This window comes from Xenopus tropicalis, chromosome 3 (genome assembly GCF_000004195.4).
Source record: "Xenopus tropicalis strain Nigerian chromosome 3, UCB_Xtro_10.0, whole genome shotgun sequence".
In the NCBI taxonomy this organism is placed as follows: domain Eukaryota; kingdom Metazoa; phylum Chordata; class Amphibia; order Anura; family Pipidae; genus Xenopus; species Xenopus tropicalis.
The window spans coordinates 91521826-91547080 of NC_030679.2; the positions used below are offsets into that span (position 1 = coordinate 91521826).

General features: G+C 40.2%; 1 protein-coding gene across 1 annotated transcript; it reads right to left on the reverse strand.

Annotated features, from left to right (window-relative positions):
- Nucleotides 1-1607: 1607 nt before the first annotated feature.
- Nucleotides 1608-20622, reverse strand: lactb (lactamase beta). The gene is made up of 6 exons (XM_002934551.5): nt 20336-20622; nt 18807-18873; nt 15593-15783; nt 13699-14026; nt 13303-13468; nt 1608-3034 (listed from the first exon to the last, which is right to left on the reverse strand). Exons 1-6 carry the CDS (start codon nt 20507-20509, stop codon nt 2512-2514), a joined length of 1449 nt encoding a protein of 482 aa, XP_002934597.1. The 5' UTR covers nt 20510-20622; the 3' UTR covers nt 1608-2511.
- Between the last annotated feature and the right edge of the window lie 4633 nt (nt 20623-25255).

Sequence of the window (25255 nt, forward strand, 5' to 3'; positions counted from 1 at the left end):
CATTGCACTTGCAAGCATACATAATGCTCGCAAGAGCTAATGGGGTTGGTGATAGCCGGTTTCAGAATACCCCGCTCTGATGCACAAGCTGAATATCGCATCCCCTTTTCTTCTAAGGAGGATAAACAGCATATTTCCATTCATTTCTGTTAAACTCTTTCCAAAAAAAGAAGCTTTGACCAGAATTTTTAAAATTGGATGTAGCAATAAAGGCTACTGACAGTTAATTACTTAGGGCTCTTACACATGGAAATTCTTTTGTGTGTTTATAAATGCATGATGAGTGTCTAAAAATGCATATACCGCAATTTTTAAAAAAATGCAACTAAGTGTATTTTTGTGATTTCCAAACACAACCTTCTATTCTTGTGTGTAACAACCCTTATGGTGATACTGATATATTTATAATCAATATGGATAGTCAGTTTTCCATAGTTATCACTTGCTAACCACCATAGCACTATAAAATAAAATACAATTTTCCTATGCAATAAACCTATGCTGAAATTTATCAAGCCTGCAATGCATAAAATTGGACAGAATTTTTGCATTTTAAGATTCCATACAGAGAAGACATTTTGTATTGCTATGAGCACCTAGCATCCTTTTGTCTAATATATATATATATACTCACGGCATGTATATCCAAAAAGAGTAACGTTTATTTAAACAAAAACCTACGCGTTTCAACCCATATAGGATCGTCATCAGGATGACATCCTATATGGATATATGCATTACTCTGTTTGGATATACCGTGAGTGCTTTCTATGGACTATGTGGATTTTGTGGGTCAGCACCCGGCCGCTGCTTGTGGGACTGGTGAGTGCCGATTTTCGCATAGTTATATATAAAAAATTTTTTTTTTTTCTGGCCACAAATATATTTCAAGCACTAACATTTGTTGAGAAGAACGTGTTGCTTTTTTAATAACAGCTAGCCTAATGAATGAGATGCAATGTATAATGCTATACATGTAAAGCAAAACTGCAAGGCAGCCCTGTACTTAACACAGTAAGGCCCAAAAGTACACCCACACCAGTCATGTGCCCAGCAGGTGGCGCTTTTGTGCTTAGCTGCAGGCCACATGCTAGATGCACAAACAAAAAGCTAGGTATTTTAATATAAGAAATTCAATTGTGCTATTATCAACATGAACTCAAAGATGAGGCCCATTTGAGTAGTCAGGAGCCACACATAAGGCACATTTCAAATTTTGATCATCTCTCGCTCACAGGTCTGTATTGGGATTGCAAACAGGCCCTGGCAATTCAAGTACACAGAGGCCCAAACAGCCCCCCCTTACAAGCCCACTAAATAGTTACTGTCTATCTTACAGCAGCCCTTCTGCCATTTACCTAATCCACAGATTGCCAGTCTGGGCCTGCTGGCTCACACAGACTCCTTTGTGCTCTACATAAGAGAACAAACTAGCACTTTACTCATTTAATAATAATTGAATGAAGACTAAAAGGGGAACAAAAGCTAAAGTAGAAGCATGTTCTCCTGTGTAAAAAAAATAGTTTGCAACATAAACATAGATATGCAGCTTTTTCATAATGCAATATCATTTGGATTATCTGAAAATAACCAATGTGCTTAGAGAATTCACAATTAATTTCCTTTTTTATGCAAACCAGAAAGCTGAGACAATTATACAATAGTAAGGCAACCATAAAATATAGACAGATGTTAGAGATAAGCAAGTTCAAATTAAGCCAGTTCATATTATTAAATCTGTGAAGTTCTGCAAAGTATGAAAACAGCATCATATTTTTTTTTTAAACACAATAAAATTCTATTTCATCTGATATAAAAAATGTTGGCTATGATGTTGGCCTTACCTTCATTTCCAGGTACAGGATTTTAAAAGATTAGCAATGTATTAAAATAAATGGAGTGGCTTCATTTTTGCTGGTTTCAATGTCCGCCACTGTACTATTAGAGCATAGTGGAGGTACGTTAAAGGGCATGTAACTCCCCAATAAAAAATGTAATCAGTGAACAGCTAGGGCCAAACGATTTAATTAAAACAGCAAGTATATGGGCAGTTGGACTGCATCAACAAGCCGATGTGGTCTCTGATCCAACGGGAAAATCAAACCTGTCCAATCAAGATCTGATAAATTTTAGGCCAGATATGTCAGGTAGGCCCATCAGTGGTGACCATACACGGGCAGATAAATTGCCAAATTGGTCTGAAGGACCCGAATTGGCAACTGAAATCTGCCTATGTATGGCCAAAGTAAGTTCTGCCTAAACTTTACAGCACACGTGCTGTTTGCAGATGAAAATGTCACTGAATATGCGTGAGAGGGAAAATGGCCACTGAGTGAAAGCTGTTATTTGTTTTAGGAAAATGTGATGGTGCTGGCAAATGGAGGGGATATATGCAGTACAAATGGTGTGGTTTGAGTGGGGGAGATAACAAACTTATATAAATGGTAGAAAAATGAAGGGTCCTTTAATAAGCACATTAACTAAGAAAAGGGCTGGCAAAAAAACTGATTTTTATGAACATATTGACTTGTCTTTCTCAAACTCCAGTGCAATTTTCAGTGCTGTGCTGTTGAGCCCAACCCCCTGCATGTTGCATATTATTGCTACCACAATCCCTTTTGGTGGTGATGTCCTCTTTTTAGTCAAATGAAAGGTATTTTCCTCTTCAGGCAGGATGAGTATAACACTACTGGCTCCTACTGCCCCTCCTGTGTGTGACACATAATGCTTCTGATGCTTGCAGTAACCACATTCTTGGTTCTCTTCTACTGTTCCCCAGCCCATGGCATATTTGCCATCCTTGTCCCAGGACATCTCAGTATTGTGGACTTGTTTCCACACCATAGACATTGTGTCTTTTTTAAGGAACCCTGGCAGAGGAGAAGTGGTAGAAGCTTGATAGCTGTACAGCAGGACATTGCCAAAAGTCAGAAGATCATTAACTGTTGAAAGGAATCCTCCTCCTGCCCATTTGCATGAATTGTCCACATATGGTGCATTTATCAGCCGCTTCTTATCATTAAATGTGTAAAACCTGCAAAAGTCCAAAAAAATAAAGATTTATTTAAAAAAAAAAGTTTACTATTTACATTACGCTATACAAAGATAAAAAGAGAACAAACTTAAGGTGGCCATACACGCACCGATATTATCGTACGAAACCTCGTTTCGTACGATAATCGGTGCGTGTATGGCATGTCAGCGAGCCGACCGATATCGCAGGAAGCTGCTGAAATCGGTCGGCTCGCCGATCGGCCAAGTTGGAAAATTTTGATCGGGCGCCATAGAAGGCGCCTGACCAAAATTCTCCCTTCAGAGCTGAATCGGCAGAAGGAGGTAGAAATCCTATTGTTTCTACCTCCTTACCTGCCGATTCAGCCCTGAATGGTGTGTGGCGGATCTGACGATGTTTCGTGCGACCGACGGTCGTACGAAACATCGTGAGATCGCCACGTGTATGGCCAGCTTTAGCTTAGAAAGCTCAATGCAATACTCAGTTCCACATCTCTCAACTCGACCATCCCTATACCCTTGTTTTAACCCCTTTTCGTTTTAGCCTAATGCCCCCCCTGCTACCGCAGGCGGTTAATCTCGGCAACAAAGTGAATGACTGGTGGAAAGGCCTACACATCGCTTCCTTTTCCAGAGTCACACGAAGCTGCATGAGAAAACATAGTGCGACTTTAGGAGAAAGGAAGCAATGCTTATGCCTTTCCACCAGCAATTTTCTTTGTTGCCTGTGGAAAGGCATTTCAGGAAGATTAGACACCCATGGTAGCAAAGGTTTATCACAGGCGACTTACCTCTCCCTGAGGCAGTAGCCTTAGATTGTAAGCTGTTTTGGGCAGGACCTTCTTTACTTCTTGCATTGGTTGTTTTGTATTTTTTTTTGTATGTTTAATGTATATACTTATTGTACAAAGCTGTGGATAGGGGGCATACAATGTGTGATTTCAACTCTATCAAGTTTAACCTTTTCTACATACAGAAGAACATATTACTTTTGGCTAACAATCATACAGGGCAGACTGAGATCATCTGACATTTGATTTGCCATGGGATGAATTGCATGAATGTATAAAGTTGATTATCAACTTCCCATAACAGTAGCCCTGTTCCAGAACCTCTGTGGAACTCCTATTTACCTGTTGGGATCCTTTTGATTGGCCCTTTTTTAGGTCTGGGTCATAGGTAATGTAGAGTGTACTGCCCCAGGGTGTAGAGTACTTGATGCACATTGGTATCCCTCATTACCTTATTAGAGAGTGCACTGTACATGGAGTAGACAAAAGGCTGTGCCAGAGGAGCCTTGTGGCTAAGTAGGAGTTGACTACATGGCCTTAATCAGATGAAGTAGACCCTGTGGTTGCACGGGGGCCCAGGAGGAATAGAGGGCCCCATGAGGCCCTAATGACTGAACAATTTCAATATATATTGGTAAAACAAGTCAACCTGTGGACATTATGGGAGCCCTAAAATTAATTTGCTTTGGGACCCACATTTAGTTATGCCACTGGCCATAAGACGTTGCACTAGCAATAAACAAATGTATGAAATCCTGGGATTTGTATTAAAGAAAGAAATGTTTATAGAAAATTTTACTCTGGCTTGCAATTTCTTTGGAGGGGTCACTCGAGGACACATAGCTGCTCTACACAGTCATTCTGGTTTGTGTCAGTTTTTGCTGAGTATCTTGAGTTGAGTATCTTATTACTACTGAATGTTGAAAAGGAAGCTGAATTTTCAATTAGCATAACAAATCTGGCACATTCAGTGACTGATACATCCATTTCATCATGGGGGTATGGTTTCTTCTTTCCTTCCTTCCTTTAAGGCTGATGCCACACATAGGGGCAGATTTACTAAACTACGAATCCGAATGGGAAAAAATCGCATTGGAAACGAAAATTTTGCGACTTTTTCGTCACCGCCGAGATTTTTCGTATTTGTTGCGACTTTTTTCGTATTGATCGATAGTAAACGCTGGAAAAACCAATCCGATTTTTTCGCAACGGCGATGAAAAAGTTGCGGAAAAATGCGGGACATACGAAAAAGTTGCGACGGCGACGAAAAAGTCGCAAAAATACCGATCATTACGAAAAAACGCATTCGGACGCCTTCAGACCGTCCGTGGATTAGTAAATCTCCCCACACTTAAACCCCCGCATACTTGTGCCTGCACCTTAATGAATTGAATACGCTCAGGTGCAGGCACATGTAGCCGAGATCCGCATCAAAATGCGAGAAAATGCAGCCTTGCGTTTTTATGCGGATATCGGTTCTTAATATATCTTTGTCATATTTTTTTGCAGATAGACATCCAAATAGTTCACTTTCTCACATCTGGAAAGTGTAATATAGTTATCTTAGTCTCTGTATATGTGGCACATAAGGACAGGGCATTGACATATCCTTATTTATTGACCAACAGCTAAATCAACTCAGTCAATATATTTATATTAGTGGAAAACATTTAAAAAAAACAGATGAACATCTGTCTATGAAGGGAAACAACCTTGTTTCCAAAATCCTCTGCCTCAAGGGACTACCCCATGTTTCAGAAAGCAAACTTCCAGTGTTCACGTTGAATTTGGCATTTAGCAAAATACAACCTGAAAAAATTTGACAAGATGACTAGGACATTACAGCAAGTGGCTGGTAAAACAGTGGCAAATGGGGTGTTTTGACTGGTGTGACACTAGAGGAAAAGTGGCACTGTGGTGTTTATTGAAAAATAAGCAGCCAATAAGAAATAAGCAGGCAATTCCGACTAGAGCAGCACACCTGAGTGTGCCCAAATAAACATAGGCAAACGGCTTTTACCTTTCTTAGCGAAATAGACTTTTTAGTGCAGTTTTTAAAAGTGAAGTTGCTGTTTATAGTGAACCTGGACACTGGTCCCATGGCATGAGAGAGCATCTGCATTAACCCTTTAAGTGCCAGCCGAATTCGTCATTTCAGTTCCCCCCAGTGCCAGACGTTTTGTAAACATTCTGTGCTCTCTCAATGTAGGGGCTTTTACTGGGGGCAGGGTTAAGTTTAGGTAGGCAAACTATATATTGTTTTTTTCAGGAGAACCTGAGCTTTCCAAATCTACCTGAGTTTTTGTGTATTTCCACTTCTGGAACAAGATTTAGAGCTTGAAATACAAAAAAAAAAAGAAAAAATGCTATTTTTCATGATATAAGGATTTATACCAGAAACACATTTTATTTTATGGACAAAAATTCAACTGATTTGGAAAGCCTCATGTCTCCCGAACGTGCCAATACCTGATATGTATAGTTTTATTGAGATTTCTGACTTCTATAGATCAAAAACTCCCAGCAGTAAATTACTAAATTTTCAAAGCATTACAGCAGAATACGGCATACTTTACATTCCAAAGCCAAAAATCCTGGAATATTAGGTTTACCCCAGGAAACCATACATTTTTGAAAACTACACATTCTGACGAATCCGAAATGGGTAACTATGTCTTCCAACTCCTAAGTGCCAAACGGCAATGCTTTACTGAATTTAGCATTTTCTATAAAAAATTATGAAAATTCTAAAAAATCACCTCAAATCTTCCATTTTCAAGCACCTTATCTCCCACATAACATTAGGTATGAAGAAAACACACCCTAAATATGAAAGCCAGGGGTCCACTGAACAGTTTGATGCCCATTGTGCATAGGATCACCAATGTATCTGGAATTTAGAGACCCCAAAAGGAAGTTAGTACATACAAATTGCCCAGGAGATCTCTTTAGCTACTGAAAATTCAACACATTTACTGCATTTTCTGTGGGGTAAAAACACAAAAAAATACATTGACCCCCCAAAATCATATATTTTTGGAAAGTACACATTCGGACGAATTCAAAATTGGTACCCATGTCTTTCTACTCCAAACTACTGAGCCGCAATTCTTTCCCAAAATTGCCAGTTTTGATGAAATACCTAAAAATCACATCAAATCTTCCACTTTCAAGCACCTTATCTCCCACATAACATTAGGTACCAAGAAAACACACCCGAAATATGAAAGCCAAGGGTCCGCTGAACAGTTTGATGCCCATTGTGCATAGGATCACCAATGTATCTGGCATTTAGAGACCCCATAAGGAAGTTAGTGCATACAAATTGCCCAGGAGATCTCTTTAGCTACTGAAAATTCAACACATTTACTGCATTTTCTGTGGGGTAAAAACACAAAAAAATACATTGACCCCCCAAAACCATATATTCTTGGAAAGTACACATTCGGGCGAATTCAAAATTGGTACCCATGTCTTTCTACTCCAAACTACAGAGTCGCAGTGCTTTCCCAAAATTGCTAGTTTTGGTGAAATACCTGAAAAACACATCAAATCTTACACTTTCAAGCACCTTATCTCCCACATAACATTAGGTACAAAGAAAACACACCAGAAATATGAAAGCCAAGGGTCCGCTGAACAGTTTGATGCCCATTGTGCATAGGATCAGCACTGTATCTGGCATTTAGAGACCCCATAAGGACGTCAGTGCATAGAGATTGCCCCAGAGGTCTCTTTAGCTACTGAAAATTCAACACGTTTACTGCATTTTCTGTGGGGTAAAAACCCAAAAAAATACATTGACCCCCCAAAACCATATATTTTTGGAAAGTACACATTCGGGCGAATTCAAAATTGGTACCCATGTCTTTCTACTCCAAACTACTGAGCCGCAATTCTTTCCCAAAATTGCCAGTTTTGATGAAATACCTAAAAATCACATCAAATCTTCCACTTTCAAGCACCTTATCTCCCACATAACATTAGGTACCAAGAAAACACACCCGAAATATGAAAGCCAAGGGTCCGCTGAACAGTTTGATGCCCATTGTGCATAGGATCACCAATGTATCTGGCATTTAGAGACCCCATAAGGAAGTTAGTGCATACAAATTGCCCAGGAGATCTCTTTAGCTACTGAAAATTCAACACGTTTACTGCATTTTCTGTGGGGTAAAAACACAAAAAAATACATTGACCCCCCAAAACCATATATTCTTGGAAAGTACACATTCGGGCGAATTCAAAATTGGTACCCATGTCTTTCTACTCCAAACTACAGAGTCGCAGTGCTTTCCCAAAATTGCTAGTTTTGGTGAAATACCTGAAAAACACATCAAATCTTACACTTTCAAGCACCTTATCTCCCACATAACATTAGGTACAAAGAAAACACACCAGAAATATGAAAGCCAAGGGTCCGCTGAACAGTTTGATGCCCATTGTGCATAGGATCAGCACTGTATCTGGCATTTAGAGACCCCATAAGGAAGTTAGTGCATAGAGATTGCCCCAGAGGTCTCTATAGCTACTGAAAATTCAACACGTTTACTGCATTTTCTGTGGGGTAAAAACCCAAAAAATACATTGACCCCCCAAAACCATATATTTTTGGAAAGTACACATTCGGGCGAATTCAAAATTGGTACCCATGTCTTTCTACTCCAAACTACAGTGTCGCAGTGCTTTCCCAAAATTGCTAGTTTTGGTGAAATACCTGAAAATCACATCAAATCTTCCACTTTCAAGCACCATATCTCCCACATAACATTAGGTACCAAGAAAACACACCCAAAATATGAAAGCCAAGGGTCCGCTGAACAGTTTGATGCCCATTGTGCATAGGATCAGCACTGTATCTGGCATTTAGAGACCCCATAAGGACGTCAGTGCATAGAGATTGCCCCAGAGGTCTCTTTAGCTACTGAAAATTCAACACGTTTACTGCATTTTCTGTGGGGTAAAAACACAAAAAAATACATTGACCCCCCAAAACCATATATTTTTGGAAAGTACACATTCGGGCGAATTCAAAATTGGTACCCATGTCTTTCTACTCCAAACTACAGAGTCGCAGTGCTTTCCCAAAATTGCTAGTTTTGGTGAAATACCTGAAAAACACATCAAATCTTCCACTTTCAAGCACCTTATCTCCCACATAACATTAGGTACCAAAAGAACAGACCCTAAATATGAAAGCCAAGGGTCCACTGAACAGTTTGATGCCCATTGTGCATAGGATCACCAATGTATCTGGCATTTAGAGACCCCAAAAGGAAGTTAATGCATACAAAGTGTATACACTGCAATATAAGCTACCGGCATGTGCATTATGCGGCATAAGACCCCCTAACAGTAAGGAGACCCTAGAAAACCATATATTTTCCGAAAGTACACATTCTGACAAAACAAAAATGGGTACATACATCTTTCTACTACAAACTACCAAACTACAAAGCTATGCTAAACAGAACGGTTTTTATGACATTTCTGAAAATTGTCACAAAGCTTGCATTTTACCCCATTATGTACCCCCGCATTTTGTACCGTATCAACATAAAACATTCTAAATATAAACGCCAGGGGTCTACTGAACAGTTTGATGCCCTATATGCATAGATTTACCAAACTATGTGGGGTACAGGGGCACCCAAGTAAAAATAGTGCATATGAATTTTCACATAAGATGCTTCGGCTCATGCAGTTTTTGCACCCGGTATGTGTATTATGTGCCATACGACCACCTAACAGTAAGGAGACCCTAGAAAACCATATATTTTCCGAAAGTACACATTCTGACAAAACAAAAATGGGTACATACATCTTTCTACTACAAACTACCAAACTACAAAGCTATGCTAAACAGAACAGTTTTTATGACATTTCTGAAAATTGTCACAAAGCTTGCATTTTACCCCATTATGTACCCCCACATTTTGTACCGTATCAACATAAAACATTCTAAATATAAACGCCAGGGGTCTACTGAACAGTTTGATGCCCTATATGCATAGATTTACCAAACTATGTGGGGTACAGGGGCACCCAAGTAAAAATAGTGCATATGAATTTTCACATAAGATGCTTCGGCTCATGCAATTTTTGCACCCGGTATGTGTATTATGTGCCATACGACCACCTAACAGTAAGGAGACCCTAGAAAACCATATATTTTCCGAAAGTACACATTCTGACAAAACAAAAATGGGTACATACATCTTTCTACTACAAACTACCAAACTACAAAGCTATGCTAAACAGAACGGTTTTTATGACATTTCTGAAAATTGTCACAAAGCTTGCATTTTACCCCATTATTTACCCCCACATTTTGTACCGTATCAACATAAAACATTCTAAATATGAACGCCAGGGGTCTACTGAACAGTTTGATGCCCTATATGCATAGATTTGCCAAACTATGTGGGGTACAGGGGCACCCAAGTAAAAATAGTGCATATGAATTTTCACATAAGATGCTTCGGCTCATGCAGTTTTTGCACCCGGTATGTGTATTATGTGCCATACGACCACCTAACAGTAAGGAGACCCTAGAAAACCATATATTTTCCGAAAGTACACAATCTGACAAAACAAAAATGGGTACATACATCTTTCTACTACAAACTACCAAACTACAAAGCTATGCTAAACAGAACGGTTTTTATGACATTTCTGAAAATTGTCACAAAGCTTGCATTTTACCCCATTATGTACCCCCACATTTTGTACCGTATCAACATAAAACATTCTAAATATGAACGCCAGGGGTCTACTGAACAGTTTGATGCCCTATATGCATAGATTTACCAAACTATGTGGGGTACAGGGGCACCCAAGTAAAAATAGTGCATATGAATTTTCACATAAGATGCTTCGGCTCATGCAGTTTTTGCACCCGGTATGTGTATTATGTGCCATACGACCACCTAACAGTAAGGAGACCCTAGAAAACCATATATTTTCCGAAAGTACACATTCTGACAAAACAGAAATGGGTAAATACATCTTTCTACTACAAACTAACAAACTACAAAGCTATGCTAAACAGAACGGTTTTTATGACATTTCTGAAAATTGTCACAAAGCTTGCATTTTACCCCATTATGTACCCCCACATTATGTACCGTATCAACATAAAACATTCTAAATATGAACGCCAGGGGTCTACTGAACAGTTTGATGCCCTATATGCATAGATTTGCCAAACTATGTGGGGTACAGGGGCACCCAAGTAAAAATAGTGCATATGAATTTTCACATAAGATGCTTCGGCTCATGCAGTTTTTGCACCCGGTATGTGTATTATGTGCCATACGACCACCTAACAGTAAGGAGACCCTAGAAAACCATATATTTTCCGAAAGTACACATTCTGACAAAACAAAAATGGGTACATACATCTTTCTACTACAAACTACCAAACTACAAAGCTATGCTAAACAGAACGGTTTTTATGACATTTCTGAAAATTGTCACAAAGCTTGCATTTTACCCCATTATGTACCCCCACATTTTGTACCGTATCAACATAAAACATTCTAAATATGAACGCCAGGGGTCTACTGAACAGTTTGATGCCCTATATGCATAGATTTACCAAACTATATGGGGTACAGGGGCACCCAAGTAAAAATAGTGCATATGAATTTTCACATAAGATGCTTCGGCTCATGCAGTTTTTGCACCCGGTATGTGTATTATGTGCCATACGACCACCTAAAAGTAAGGAGACCCTAGAAAACCATATATTTTCCGAAAGCACACATTCTGACAAAACAAAAATGGGTAAATACATCTTTCTACTACAAACTACCAAACTACAAAGCTATGCTAAACAGAACGGTTTTTATGACATTTCTGAAAATTGTCACAAAGCTTGCATTTTACCCCATTATGTACCTCCACATTTTGTACCGTATCAACATAAAACATTCTAAATATGAACGCCAGGGGTCTACTGAACAGTTTGATGCCCTATATGCATAGATTTGCCAAACTATGTGGGGTACAGGGGCACCCAAGTAAAAATAGTGCATATGAATTTTCACATAAGATGCTTCGGCTCATGCAGTTTTTGCACCCGGTATGTGTATTATGTGCCATACGACCACCTAACAGTAAGGAGACCCTAGAAAACCATATATTTTCCGAAAGTACACATCCTGACAAAACAAAAATGGGTAAATAAAACTTTCTACTACAAACTACAAAGCTATGCTAAACAGAACGGTTTTTGTGACATTTCTGAAAATCAAGCGAACAAGAACTATGCATAACTGAAAATGCTATAAAATGGCTAAACATGCAGTAAAATACCCCAAAATCCACCAAAATCACAGAAAATGTAGTAGAAACACCAAAATAATACACAAAAGATATTGCGCAGTGCGGTTAGCGAATACACTATCCGCAATGGCAATAAAACATTTTTTTCAGGCAGGAATAAAAACGATGCGATTAGAAAAAAAAAAAAAATTACAAAATTACATAAGTGTGTAAGTGTGTGTGTACATTAGGTAAAATGTGTTTTGTGTGCATGTATGCAAGTAAGTGTGTGTAAGTGTAAGTGTTGTGAATGTTTGAAATCTCCCAACTCCCCTAAAATGTATGTGTTTGTGTGTAAATGTGAGTATAAGTGTGTATTAGTGTATTATTAGTGTATTATGTGTGTGTATGTGTGTTTTTGTGTGTTTTTGCCACTTACCTGTGTAGGAGATCGTGGATCTGCAGGGAGACACACACGCAGCCGTTCCGGAGTAAGTATCAGCAGCAGGAAGGAGGGGGGCCAGCAGGGGGGGGAGCAGAGAAAGGCAGAAGGCGATCGTGAAATCCAGGAATGGATTTCACGTGCCTGCCTTTTCTTATGTGGCCCCTGGGCGATCGCGCCCCAGGGGCCACTCGTTCCCCACCTCTGACTGTTGTCTGGAGGCTGGGGAACGAGCAGGGAGCGAAGGAGCGGCTTGAAAAGCCGCTTCTCCGCTCCCAAACCCGGAAGTGCCCCAGGACGTAGAATCTACGTTCTGTGGCACTTAGGTCCTTTAGTACCCAGGACGTAGATTCTACGTCCTGTGGCACTAAAAAGGTTAAGTGAAAGGAGATTTGTGAAGATCTGAGTGCACATTTGTTATTGTGCTCAGCTCTCTTTTTATCCCACCTACAAATAATGCACCTGTGACCTTAAAAATTGGTGCAGAAAAAATGTTATTGGTAAATGGCCTATTAGCTCTAAGTCATCTTACTTACATTAATACTATCCACACAACCAGTTTAAAATGTAATCTCTAATTTTTCTGATGAGAGAAAACAAAGAGGGCAAAAGATTAATAGTAATTGTGGCTAGAGCTACTGAACTAAGGAGAAGATAAACTATCTGTGAATCTGTTTGAAAGAGTGGGAAGCTCAAGTAAACCCTTTGGTGTGCCTTGCAAAGTAAGATTTCTCATAATTACACACTGTCACAGCATGTACATTTTTTCTCATATGTTGTGTTTGTACCTTGCTCGGTTATAAATAATAGGTTCGTGTTCTTCTGCCACTGTGTCCTTCATCCCCATGTCCTTGAACATCTGCTTCATATACTCCAAGAACTTTTGCCCAGATGCCCGCTCTACTACAGCACTTAGCAAGGTCCAGGCATGTGTGGAATAAAGGAACTGTGTCCCTGAAAAGACAAAAGGATATACAACATGTAGTAAGCAGAAGATGACAAATTACAAAGAGCAAGGAGTAAAGGTTGGCATTAGATGCACTGGAGTGTAAAATAAAGCAATCACTGATAACGATAATGCTAAAGTTGAGGTATGTTGGAATGGAATTGTGTAAATCTGTAACATACTCTCACTAGAGCCTTTTAAATGACTGCTGTATCTTTTTAGTGTCCTCTGTACCCACCTGGTTTAAAGACCAAAGGATCATTTTTGAAGAGCTCCAGTGCATCTATCACAGTTTCAAACTTCTCCTTGATGTAAAATTCCTCCACATCATCCTTCTGATCTTTTTGTGTCCCAGAAATATCTTGCTCCTTGGTTCCACACTTTGCTTCAGGTTTGGAAAATTCAGCTTTAAAGGCTCCCCCTGACTTTTCTTTAGTCCCTTCTGTGGCAGTGGATTCAGGCTGTGAAGATTTCTTGGCTATTTTCTTTCTGACTTTTTGGATGTCCTTCTCATAATGCCTAATCCCACTCAGGTGGGAGATCAATAACCTTGGAGATATGGTCACCTTTAATGCAAGAGTACAAAATAATACAGTTTGGAGTGATATTAATGTGGTACCCGGACCGACTTTGCCTATACCCATTGTTATAATTTGATCGTTTGTCCCCAGGGCCAAATGATCGAATTAGCCTGGATTCTCCCAATATCGCCCACCTGTAGGTGGGGGATATTGGAAGAAGATACGCTCGCTTGGCGACATCGCCAAGTGAGCGAATCTGAGGGTGTATGGGTACCTTAAGGCAGGCAACCTAATTCACTCATGCTGAAGCCATGTGCCAATCTTGTTTAAAATATGCAAAAAGCTATTGCTAAGTAAAAAGTGAAGGTTGGCCCATCAGTACTAGAATAGGAAGACCTGATTTGCAAAGCCATATCACAATATAAGCTGCCGTAAATAATGTAGAGAGAACCAAATTAAAACCATTTAACCAAATTTGACAGCCCATGTGCACTAAAAGCACATCAGTTACTTGTTTCCTTTGAGAATATAGTGACTAAACCATTTATTTGTTCACTTAACCACTAGTGGAACATGCACTGCTCCAATACAACACTGGTACTAATATAAGGCAATGTAACTCACTTTGTTGTAATCTATGCATGGCCTGAAAAAGTAAATAATAAACTGCGATGTAATGTGACTGTGCGTGCATTGCTTTCAATAAAAAAAAACTGTTATGAAAAGGATTCCTGCTGTGTCCCTTGTGTTCTTCTATTGTCTAGGCAACAATATAAAAAAAATATGTAAACTACATGTCAACAATATACTTGCTCAAACAAGTCTAGTATATCTGGTAATTGTGACCCAAACTGTAGACAAGAAGGAAGAATCCAGAATGTAAACTTGACAAGTATTGTCGCGATATGCATTAATGAAAAACATCACAATTCATTTAGTAACATGAGAAGACATATAAAGCAGTATTTTATGTAATTGTACAAGAATAAACTAATATAGTAAGGGGCCTATTTATCATATTGTGTAAAACAAGTAACATTGGGAAAACAATGTAAAAACCTGGATACAATAATAGGTACATTTATCAAGTTGTGAGTTTTATTTTATGCTGCATGAATGCAGGAGTGATGCTATTATCAGATCTCACGTAATCCTTTAGGGGTGAAGACACATGGAGCTACTAGTAGCAGCTACTTGTCATGGCTACTAACCACCAGAAAATATCCTGCCATAGACAATACTGATTATTGCCTCTGCTAAAACACAGATAGGGACAATTATCAGTAAATGATCAGCATTGTCTATTTTTGTAGCTGCTACTAGTAGCTCAGGGTGTCTTCACCCTTAAAGTCAAGGGAATAACTCAAGCGTCAAGTAAGTTCTGGCACTCAGGAAAAAAAAAAGTAACAAATCATGATGAATGCCATATTTTCATATAGAATTTTGTATCAGCTGCTTGATTTCATGCTGAATTTTTACACAGAGGTATGCAGTTGCTAAAAATACACACCTTGATAAATGTGCTGGTGATGCCTGGTGATGTATGGTAAACAATGAGAGGTATTCTGTCTTTATATATCATTCCGCTGCCGTACAATTAAAGTTTTGTACCTTTTCTCCTTCAAACTCCTTTACTGGAAACTCTGGAACATACTGCTGCACTGGTGCATCAAGGTCCAACTTGCCCTCCTCCCAAAGCTTTGCCAAAGCTGCCATTGTAAAGGATTTGCTGATGCTGGCAACACGCATGACACTCTCTGCTGCACACGGCATGCTATTTTCAATGTCTGCAAACCCTAGCCCTGTGAAAGAGGAGCACAAAAATCAACATCCTTGTCCTAACATTTTCATTCCTAAACCATTGACAATAATTATAGAGAGGTGAACCAATCAGAATAAGGGTAGCTATAGTATGAAGCAGTAACAACTTGTACTGAACAATTGTCCAAAAATATATAAACAGTGAAAGTTCTCTATTGGTACCGTGCCACTCCACCAATTAGTTGTCCTTGCTGCTCCCTTTGGAACAGTCCTCACTCTGGACCGAAATATTTTCTATTCAAATCTAACTTCCAGGCACTGAACATCTGCGTTTACCCAAAGTTACCAGAAGTTACAGTGTACGTTAGAATAAAAAACACCTGTAGTGTGCAAGGCAAGTGTATTGTGGTAACTCACAAAATGCTCCAGGGATATGCATATCTCTCAAATCCACTTGTCAGCGTCTTCCATTTCATAGAAAATATATAAAAACAAAAATAGTATAATACCATTTATTCAGTTAAAATACACATAAAATAGTCAACTCACAAATTGCTCCAGGGAGGGAACCCTTTGGGAGTAACCACCCAAAAGGGGGACTACACTTGCCTTGCACACGTTGGGCGTTTTAAATATTTATTTTAATTACACTGTAACTTCTAGTAACTTTGTGTGAAAGCAGATATTCAGTGCCTGAAAGTTACTACCCCATGTGCACTCCCTTCTCTTCCTTTTTAGATTTGTCTTGAACAATTATCTTTATTTATTGGTATCAATATGTTAGACATTTCTCAGGCCACCGTAGCACAGACTTAACATTGCTCATGCACAGCAGTATAAAATCGGAAATTTGTACTCTGCCCCCCCCCCCCACACACAAAAAAAATTTGCACCTAGTAGCAAACCTTACCCACCACCCTTCCCCCCCTCCCGTATAAATCCTTGCTCCCTTCCCACTCTCCTACCTGAGAGTGGGGATTTATATGCATAAAATAGAGGAAGCAGACCCCACAGTCCGGGCCTCCCTGTTCCCCGGGACCCATGTGCATGTGGCACTCTAGAGGAAAGTATACCTGTAGAAGCAAGTAAACCTGGAGTGATTTAGCTACTAGGAGTTGCCTCTTGTTTTTGTGTTTCTTTTAATGTTTCCTTTAGAGTTACTTTTTCAGATTATTCAAAGAATGTTATCAAGGCACACTTCATAGAAACTCTTTTCAAAAACATACAAATCCTATAAGTATCATTTTTTATAATTTTACTGTAGCTCATTAAACAAGCTTTCTGGGGAGTGGATGTAAATATGGTGGGCTTAGAGTTAAAAACAAAACAATGATACGTTAGTGCTTTATGACATACAATGAGGATATAGATTGCAAAGGTGTACAGTATATAGGTCTTACATAATGCTCCAGAGTATCAGGGGAAAACAATGTAGGCATTGGGAGAACATACAAACTCTTTGCAGATGGCACCCAAGCCAGAACGGAACTTAGGACCCAGTGTTGGCTATATAAATAGATATATACACACAATCCAATACAAATTAATGTGAATATTACAAACAGTGATGTACATAGCTTTCAGAATATCAAACCATACAAAAATATAAACATGGAATGAAATGTGCATGCCCTGTAGTTATAGCATGTCACTGCCCTGTAATTATAAGGCAGGTAGCTTCAAAGACACCTTTAGAGCATCCAAAGAATCTACCTCTACCTTACCTGTGGCAGGTGTGACCAGGTGACAGATTTTGGTTCAAAAGGCTGAAATGTGCATTACAGATTGTGACATTAGCCTAAACCTAGTACACATGGGCAGATCTTTCACCCCTTTGGATACACATAAGGTGGGCCACATTGGCTAATGCAGGACCGCATCCAGGCAAATGTAAACAACCATAAGCACACTTATCTATAGAAGACCTAACACATTTAGCAACTTAACCAAATAGAATCTGCTTCATTTTGAGCACATTTTAATTGGAAGTCTGCTCATTTAGCAAGAGACAGTTTGGTTGAAATCTATCCAGAGTGACAATATTTGCCAGCCTGTGTGAACCCCACTTCAGATGTCTGATCAGCCTTTAGAGAGATGCCTGTTGCTTGCCTTATTTTCTTATTAGATTGAATTGTATCCCCAAGTGGCACTGGAATCACGGGAACAAGTGGCACTGGAAATGGCCCGACATGTTTCTTTGAAAAAGCATGGCGCTGTGGCTAGGCCAAAGAGAAGTTCTACAGAATGGGAATTAGGGTCAGAAAAGGAGAAAAGTAGCAATTGTATAAGTGAACATATATCAACTGGTACCACAACGCTTGCCTTGAGCAGCACTGCAACAAGTTGTCTAAATGCAACCGAGTCACAATTCATGAAAACCAGGAAACAGTATCTAAAACCCAAAGTCCTTCCAGAATCTCTCCCTTTCATGTTTGAAAAATTTTTAGTTATCCTTATGGGGCAGACACTCTTGGGAGGGGCTCCTCAGAACAAGACCAGGACTGCTTCTTAAGGTGGCCAAACATGTTGGTCGCAGGAAAGATCGCTCGTTCCCTCCACTAACATTCAGGGCTGAATTGTCAGATATGGAGGTAGAAACAATAGGAATTCCACCCCTATCTAACGATAGGGGAAGGCTTGGGTGCCTTCAACGGTGACCAATGAAAATTTTCTGTCCTGACTGATCGACGAGACAACCGATATCCAAGGCTATAAGGCTATAATGATATTGGTCATCTTGTCAATTATTATTATGGAGAAGAAGTAGGCTATTTTTCCTTTTGTAATTCCACTATGGGCTGGAATGAGTTTTATAGAGGTGTCAAAATCCAGAGTGAAGGAATGAATTTCCTCACCACTATAATCATGTGAATAAGAAAGCTACTTATATTTTTTCCCCATGTTTATATTTGCTTACACACCTCTTTAAAATTCTCTCTCATCTGGCTGGCATGAAATGTTGATAACATAACTGACAGCATATGTGTATACATATTTCATTTTACTTTCCAAAGCTCCTTATGTCTATATTGGGCATGTCCTGACAACTCATATACCTTCTCACCTTCTGTCCACACTGCTTCTCCATCCACTGAAACACCCACCACCATTCCAGGAGATCCCACCTCATCCTGCAGGGTAAGAAAGTACTATTATAAACCAATAAGATCATTTAATGTGCAAAGCTCCCTTCTTCCAACTAACACACAGAGCTTTGGGTTTCACTGGGTATTGGCTAAATAAAAATTTCCAAATCAGCCTAATAACTAAATATTAGATGTACCAAATGCAATTTTTCCCCTGAATCCAGATCCTGATTAGCATATGCCGTGTTAACATGACAAAAAATCATAACAATTAAAGGTTAAAGCGTATATTTTGTTGTGTATACATAGAAAATCAAGGGAGGTTAGTCCTCCACCTGCATTCCTTACCCAGTTATTAGTGAAGAAACAGACCTTTTTGATACAAGGAAAAGAAAAGAAGAAAAATAAAAGAAAAAAGGCACAATAAAGGGACAAAAGGTATATGGGATGAACCTTTCTTATAACTTCCTTCTCTTTCTAAGCAGAGTACAGCAAGAAGTTGTTTTGGGGTATAGAGCACTCAAGGATATCTACAGAATATCTTTCTACCAATGCCCTATTGTGGCCTACATAAACATTATATTTTACCTTAAGAAAAAGACTACTTGAGAGCCATATAAGCTAAACTAAAGGTAGGGATAACGACACTGTGCAGTTTAACAACAGAAATACTGGGATGCACATTGCAGAATGTTCTATGTGAATAAAACAACCTGCTTGTCAAATATTCCAAAACTCATATTTATTGCAATGGGGTCTGATATTCCCTATAACTAGTGCACTTCTCCTCAGTGTCCTATAATTTAAATTAAAACTGCAGTGTTTGCCTTTCATCTTCCTACAGGTATGTTATGATTTTATCAGTAGCGTAACTGCACCCCTGGGCCCAGAGACAATCACACTGCCTGCCCCCAGGGTTACACTACTCTATGGTATAATGCAGCTCCTAAATGACAGATGAGCAACACGCAGACCAGATGTAGTAATAATCTTTTAAGACATTATGTGACATTTACAGTGTATTACTTAACACGTCAAATTAGTTATTTTGGGAAAAAGAGGCAGCAGGAAGTAGAAAAGAAGGGAGTAGAATTTTGGGAGAAAATCTGAACTAATTAACCCAAACACTACTTTTTTCAGCACATTCCCTCTGAATTTATAAAGAGTATAATGCACTGGCACTTTCTCCTTTAACAATATGTCTGATTGTACCGAAATGGAGCTCCCGGCTCCTCCTAGCGTCTCACACACATAGTGGCGATGGAGCAGACACCTGCTGACAAGTCCAGCCAGTATATAAATAAATAAGCCTAAGCCATTTCACAGCCAGTTTCAGGTACAAGCAACTTGCGATTCCCTTGAAAGTGGAAAAGAACATTTTTCGTGTACCATATATAAAAACAAGCACATAATATGGGAAAATGGACAGACAACACACTGTAATAGAATTATCCCCAGAGTAAGTTATTATTGAGCCGCAGTCTGCCACACGCTTCCCCTTATTCACCTTTATTCGCCTCAGAAATTCCTGGCTTCTCTCGATGGCCCTACTGTAGGCTCCAGGGCCTTTCCTTTTTCTCTCAGCCTCGTCCTCTGCTATTCGAGCTGCAGCCATCGCTAAGCCTAAGCCCATAACCATGGCAGGCAGGGCCCGGCCTGGTCGCAACAGACGTGACAACATCTTGCAGCAACAACAATCCAGCAGCAGCAGTACATTCAGCAAGTACTCAGTGCAAGGGAAGGTTAGGAGGTTGGGCCTAGTACCCTCCTCTTTAAAGGCACAGTAACAGCAACATTACAGTCCTCTAAATTCCTGCAATAATAGGTAAGTCATACCGCCCCTTCAGCATTTCTACAGAAACATGGAGGTCGGTTAACAGAGGGATGGGGCACTGTACAGGATCAACAGCATTGCCTGCTTGGTTTTATTACTGCATTGAAATTGGTTTCTTATCTGTTCATTGAAGTTGGTTTCTTATTCAGTCAGTGAATAAGTAACTGGTGTTTTAAAAAAAATAAATGATCTTGGACCTCAGATTCAAAAGTTTACATTCATTGTCAGAGATGCCCTACATAAAATACAGCTTGTTCCAGTCTGACCCGAAACGGTTCTGGGCAGAAAAACTGCTACCAAAGGGGCAATAATTTCTTATTCGGTCTGATAAATAAGTAACTAATGACTTAAAGGGTTAAATGGCCTTGGGCCACTGATAATATATGGATATTTGCCCCGCATTGTATGCACCCCTATTCCAGTCTGGCTCGAAAAGGTTCTGGGCAGGAAAAGGGGCATCAAAGTGGGCATCCTTGCATTGTGCCTATTTGGATAGGTAACAGGGGTGCTGATGAAGGGTTAAATGATCTTGGGCCACCAATTTCAACGTATATATTTGTCGGCAGGGGAGCCCCACATTGTATGAACCCCATTCTGGCCTGACCTGAGCCACTGATTTCAACCCATATATTTGTAGCCAGGGGTTCTCTGCATTGTATGCAAACCATTCCAGCCTGGCCAGAATAAGTTGGGTATCCTTGCAAATCTGCCTATTTGAATAAGTAACAAAGTTGCTGAAGGGGTTAAATGACCTTGGGCCAATGATTTCACTGATGCCCACTTGAAGCCACTTTTGCTGCCCAGAACCCCTTTGGGCAAGGCCACAAAGGGGTGCATACAATGTGGGACACCCCTACCTTCAAACATATGAGTTAAAATCTGTGGCCTAATGCCATTTAACCCCTTCAGTACCAGTTACAGGCAGAATTGCAAGGATGCCCACTTTGATGCCACTTTTCCTGCCCATAACCTTTTCAGGCCAGGCCGGAGCAGGGCACATACAATGTTGGGCAACCCTGACTGCAAATATATGGGTTGAAATCAGTGACCCAAGGTAATTCAACCCTTTAAATCATGAGTTACTTATTCATCGGACCAAATAGGAAACTATTGCCCCCTTGGTGGTAGTTTTCCTGCCCAGAACCGTTTTGGGCCAGGCTGGAACAAGCTGTAGTTTATGTAGTGCATCTCTGGGAATGAATGTGAACATTTAAATCTGTGACCCAAGATCATTTATTTTTTTAAAACACCAGTTACTTATTCACTGACTGAATAAGAAAGCAAGTTCAATGAATGAATAAGAAACCAACTTCAATGCTGTGAAAAACATGTACGAGAGAATGCTGTGTGTGACCTCTGGTTGTCTGTCTTAGGGCTCTGGCACACGGGGAGATTAGTCGCCCGCAACAAAACTCCCTGTTCGCGGGCGACTAATCTCCCCGAGTTGCCGCCAGTTGCCATCCCACGGCGACTTACATTGTCGCCGGTGGGATGGCAACTGGTGGCAACTCGGGGAGATTAGTCGCCCGCGTACAGGGAGTTTTGTCGCGGGCGACTAATCTCCCCGTGTGCCAGAGCCCTTAAAGAGGGCTTATTTTGCAAGGTTGCCAAACAAATAGATCTTTCCCAGATATGCCCACTTTGAGGACCAAAGGATCAAGGATACAGGCCATTGGAGCAAGGACTGCATCAATGAGCCAATGTGGTCAATGCTCCATCGAGATTTTAAAGAGTTGTCAACCCCCCCTATTTTTTTAGGAGTTACGCAATTTTGGTGGCTCTTCCCCAGTCTCTTGTACCCCAGTAGCACTCTCCTGATTTTTATGAAATCTCCTGAAGTCCCGCGGTGAATTCCGGGTGTGCATGCACAGAAAGCATTTGGCTACAACATCTAAGGCATTTGTTTGAGTGAAAAATGTTCATCTTTTTGCATGGGTGTGGTGTCATCACCGTCTTGTTTCCCTAATTTCAAAAACCGGACAGGCAGTTTTGACCCGGACAGCCAGCCCTCCTGAAAATAGGGCTGTCCAGGTCAAAACCAGGCAGATGGTAACCCTGCTCGTACAGATGAGCATTTTGCCCTGCATTCTCCTGCGGTCGTGTTCTGCATTCTACTGCAGGGGAACAAAAGGCGGAAGCCAGCCCACCCTTACCTATCATGCTGTATTTGCTCAGGCACATGTAAGTACAGAATGCACGTGGAACACAGCATATTACATTAATTGCTTACATGCGCCTGTGTGAGTATAGCAGGATAGGGAAAATTGGGCTATGTCTGTTCCTGCATTTCCCTGTGGTGGAAAGCAGAAAGGATGCACCGCAGGGGAATGCAGCAACCAATGCTCATAATTATGAGCCCTAAAACTAATATATTTGCTAACAAGCTTTTAAATAAATGGCCAGCAAGTTTTGATTAAATACAACTGTGGCTGACCTTCAACCACTAACTGATCTCTGGCTTTGTTATCTTTGCCATGGGAAGGTGGGTGTTTGTGTAGGTTGGGGGAGGGATTTATGTCTCCACAGTCACACTGTACTTACAGGTGTTTCACCCTGGGGCCACTGTCATCACATACTGGGGGACAACTGTGTCTGTTATGAAATGCAGGTGCCACAATATTTCTAAAAATATGTGGGCCACAGAATGCCACTTATAAAGCACTGCTGTACTAGCATAAGCCATCTATACACTGCCCAAGCCTTAAGCTAATGACACACAGGGCTAAGGCTCGTTTTCTCTCTACCTGTATTTTTTGTACTGTGCGCTGGCGATTTCTTTCTGTGTTTTGTGTACAAATTGTAGCCAAATATTGCTTCTAGCTGCTATGTAGCCTTTAAACTAATGAACTACTTTCATGTGTATGTTAATGAGCTGGGGCTTTCTTAATAGAGCCTTTGAGCTACAGGTAGGTGCAACAGGGTCTTACTACTCAGTCACATTGTTTGCTGGGGGACTTTATTTTAATTGCATCACAGACTCAATGTTAATAGGCAGTGTAGGACTCACGTACAATGAGGGGCCTTGACGTGGCACGTGAGCTTACGTATTTTGGCCAAAGTGTGGTACTAACACCTCATTTATTGTAAAAATTAATTTTAAAGGCAAAATAAGCGATGGCAATCTTTCCTTTTATGTCACTTATAAAGAACTGCTGTACTAGCATAAGCCATCTATACACTGCCCAACCCTTAAGCTAATGACACACAGGGCTAATGCTCAGTTTCTCTCCACCTGTATTTTTTGTACTGTGAAAAACAGCCAATGCAGACAGACTGCTGATATTGTTACAAAGAATGTATTTTGGCAGAAAAATATACAAATAAAAAGAAAGAAAAAAAAAGATATTAGTTGGAACTGTCCAAGCTGATACTTTGTTCAAGGGTTGTTTAATAGAACAGTGACATCATCATTAGCGCTAACGCCTTGCAGCACCTAGGTTCAATTCTAGCAAGGGCAGTACCCAAGGAAAACCTCATGCTGATGTGTGTTTCCTCTTATACTACAAAAGGATGCAGGAAGGTTAATCAGTTCCAAATAAAATCCATAGTGAATAAGATAGTGTAGTGGAATATGTGCTATATAAACCTCAGTCTTTGGCACTTTACTGGGTCAGGTTTATGAAAAAAAAAAAAAAAAGTGTGGTGGGACAGTCTGTTGACAATTGGAAATGTAACTGTAAATCCCTCCATGTTATGGGCTCATACCCTGATCAAAGACACATTTGAAAGTCAAATTATATAAAAGGATTCATACAGACACTCTGGAGACCATGGGCAGAATGAGGGACAGAAAAAAATGCTTTGGTAGGCTGCATCCAGTCTACAAGCCTCCACTTGGATAGCCTTGTCCCAAATACAGTGACTTGCAAAAGTATTCAGCCCCCTTGAACTTTTCCACATTTTGTCACATTACAGCAACAAACATGAATCAATTTTATTGGAATTCCACGTGAAAGACCAATACAAAGTGGTGTACACGTGAGAAGTGTTACGAAAATCATACATGATTCCAAACATTTTTTACAAATAAATAACTGTAAAGTGGGGTGTGCGTAATTATTCAGCCCCCTGAGTCAATACTTTGTAGAACCACCTTTTGCTGCAATTACAGCTGCCAGTCTTTTAGGGTATGTCTCTACCAGCTTTGCACATCTACAGACTGAAATCCTGCCCATTCTTCTTTGCAAAACAGCTCCAGCTCAGTCAGATTAGATGGACAGCGTTTGGGAACAGCAGTTTTCAGATCTTGCCACAGATTCTCGATTGGATTTAGATCTGGACTTTGACTGGGCCATTCTAACACATGGATATGTTTTGTTTTAAACCATTCCATTGTTGCCCTGGCTTTATGTTTAGGGTCGTTGTCCTGCTGGAAGGTGAACCTCCGCCCCAGTCTCAAGTCTTTTGCAGACTCCAAGAGGTTTTCTTCCAAGATTGCCCTGTATTGGTTCCATCCATCTTCCCATCAACTCTGACCAGCTTCCCTGTCCCTGCTGAAGAGAAGCACCCCCAGAGCATGATGCTGCCACCACCATATTTGACATTGGGGATGGTGTGTTCAGAGTGATGTGCAGTGTTAGTTTTCCGCCACAC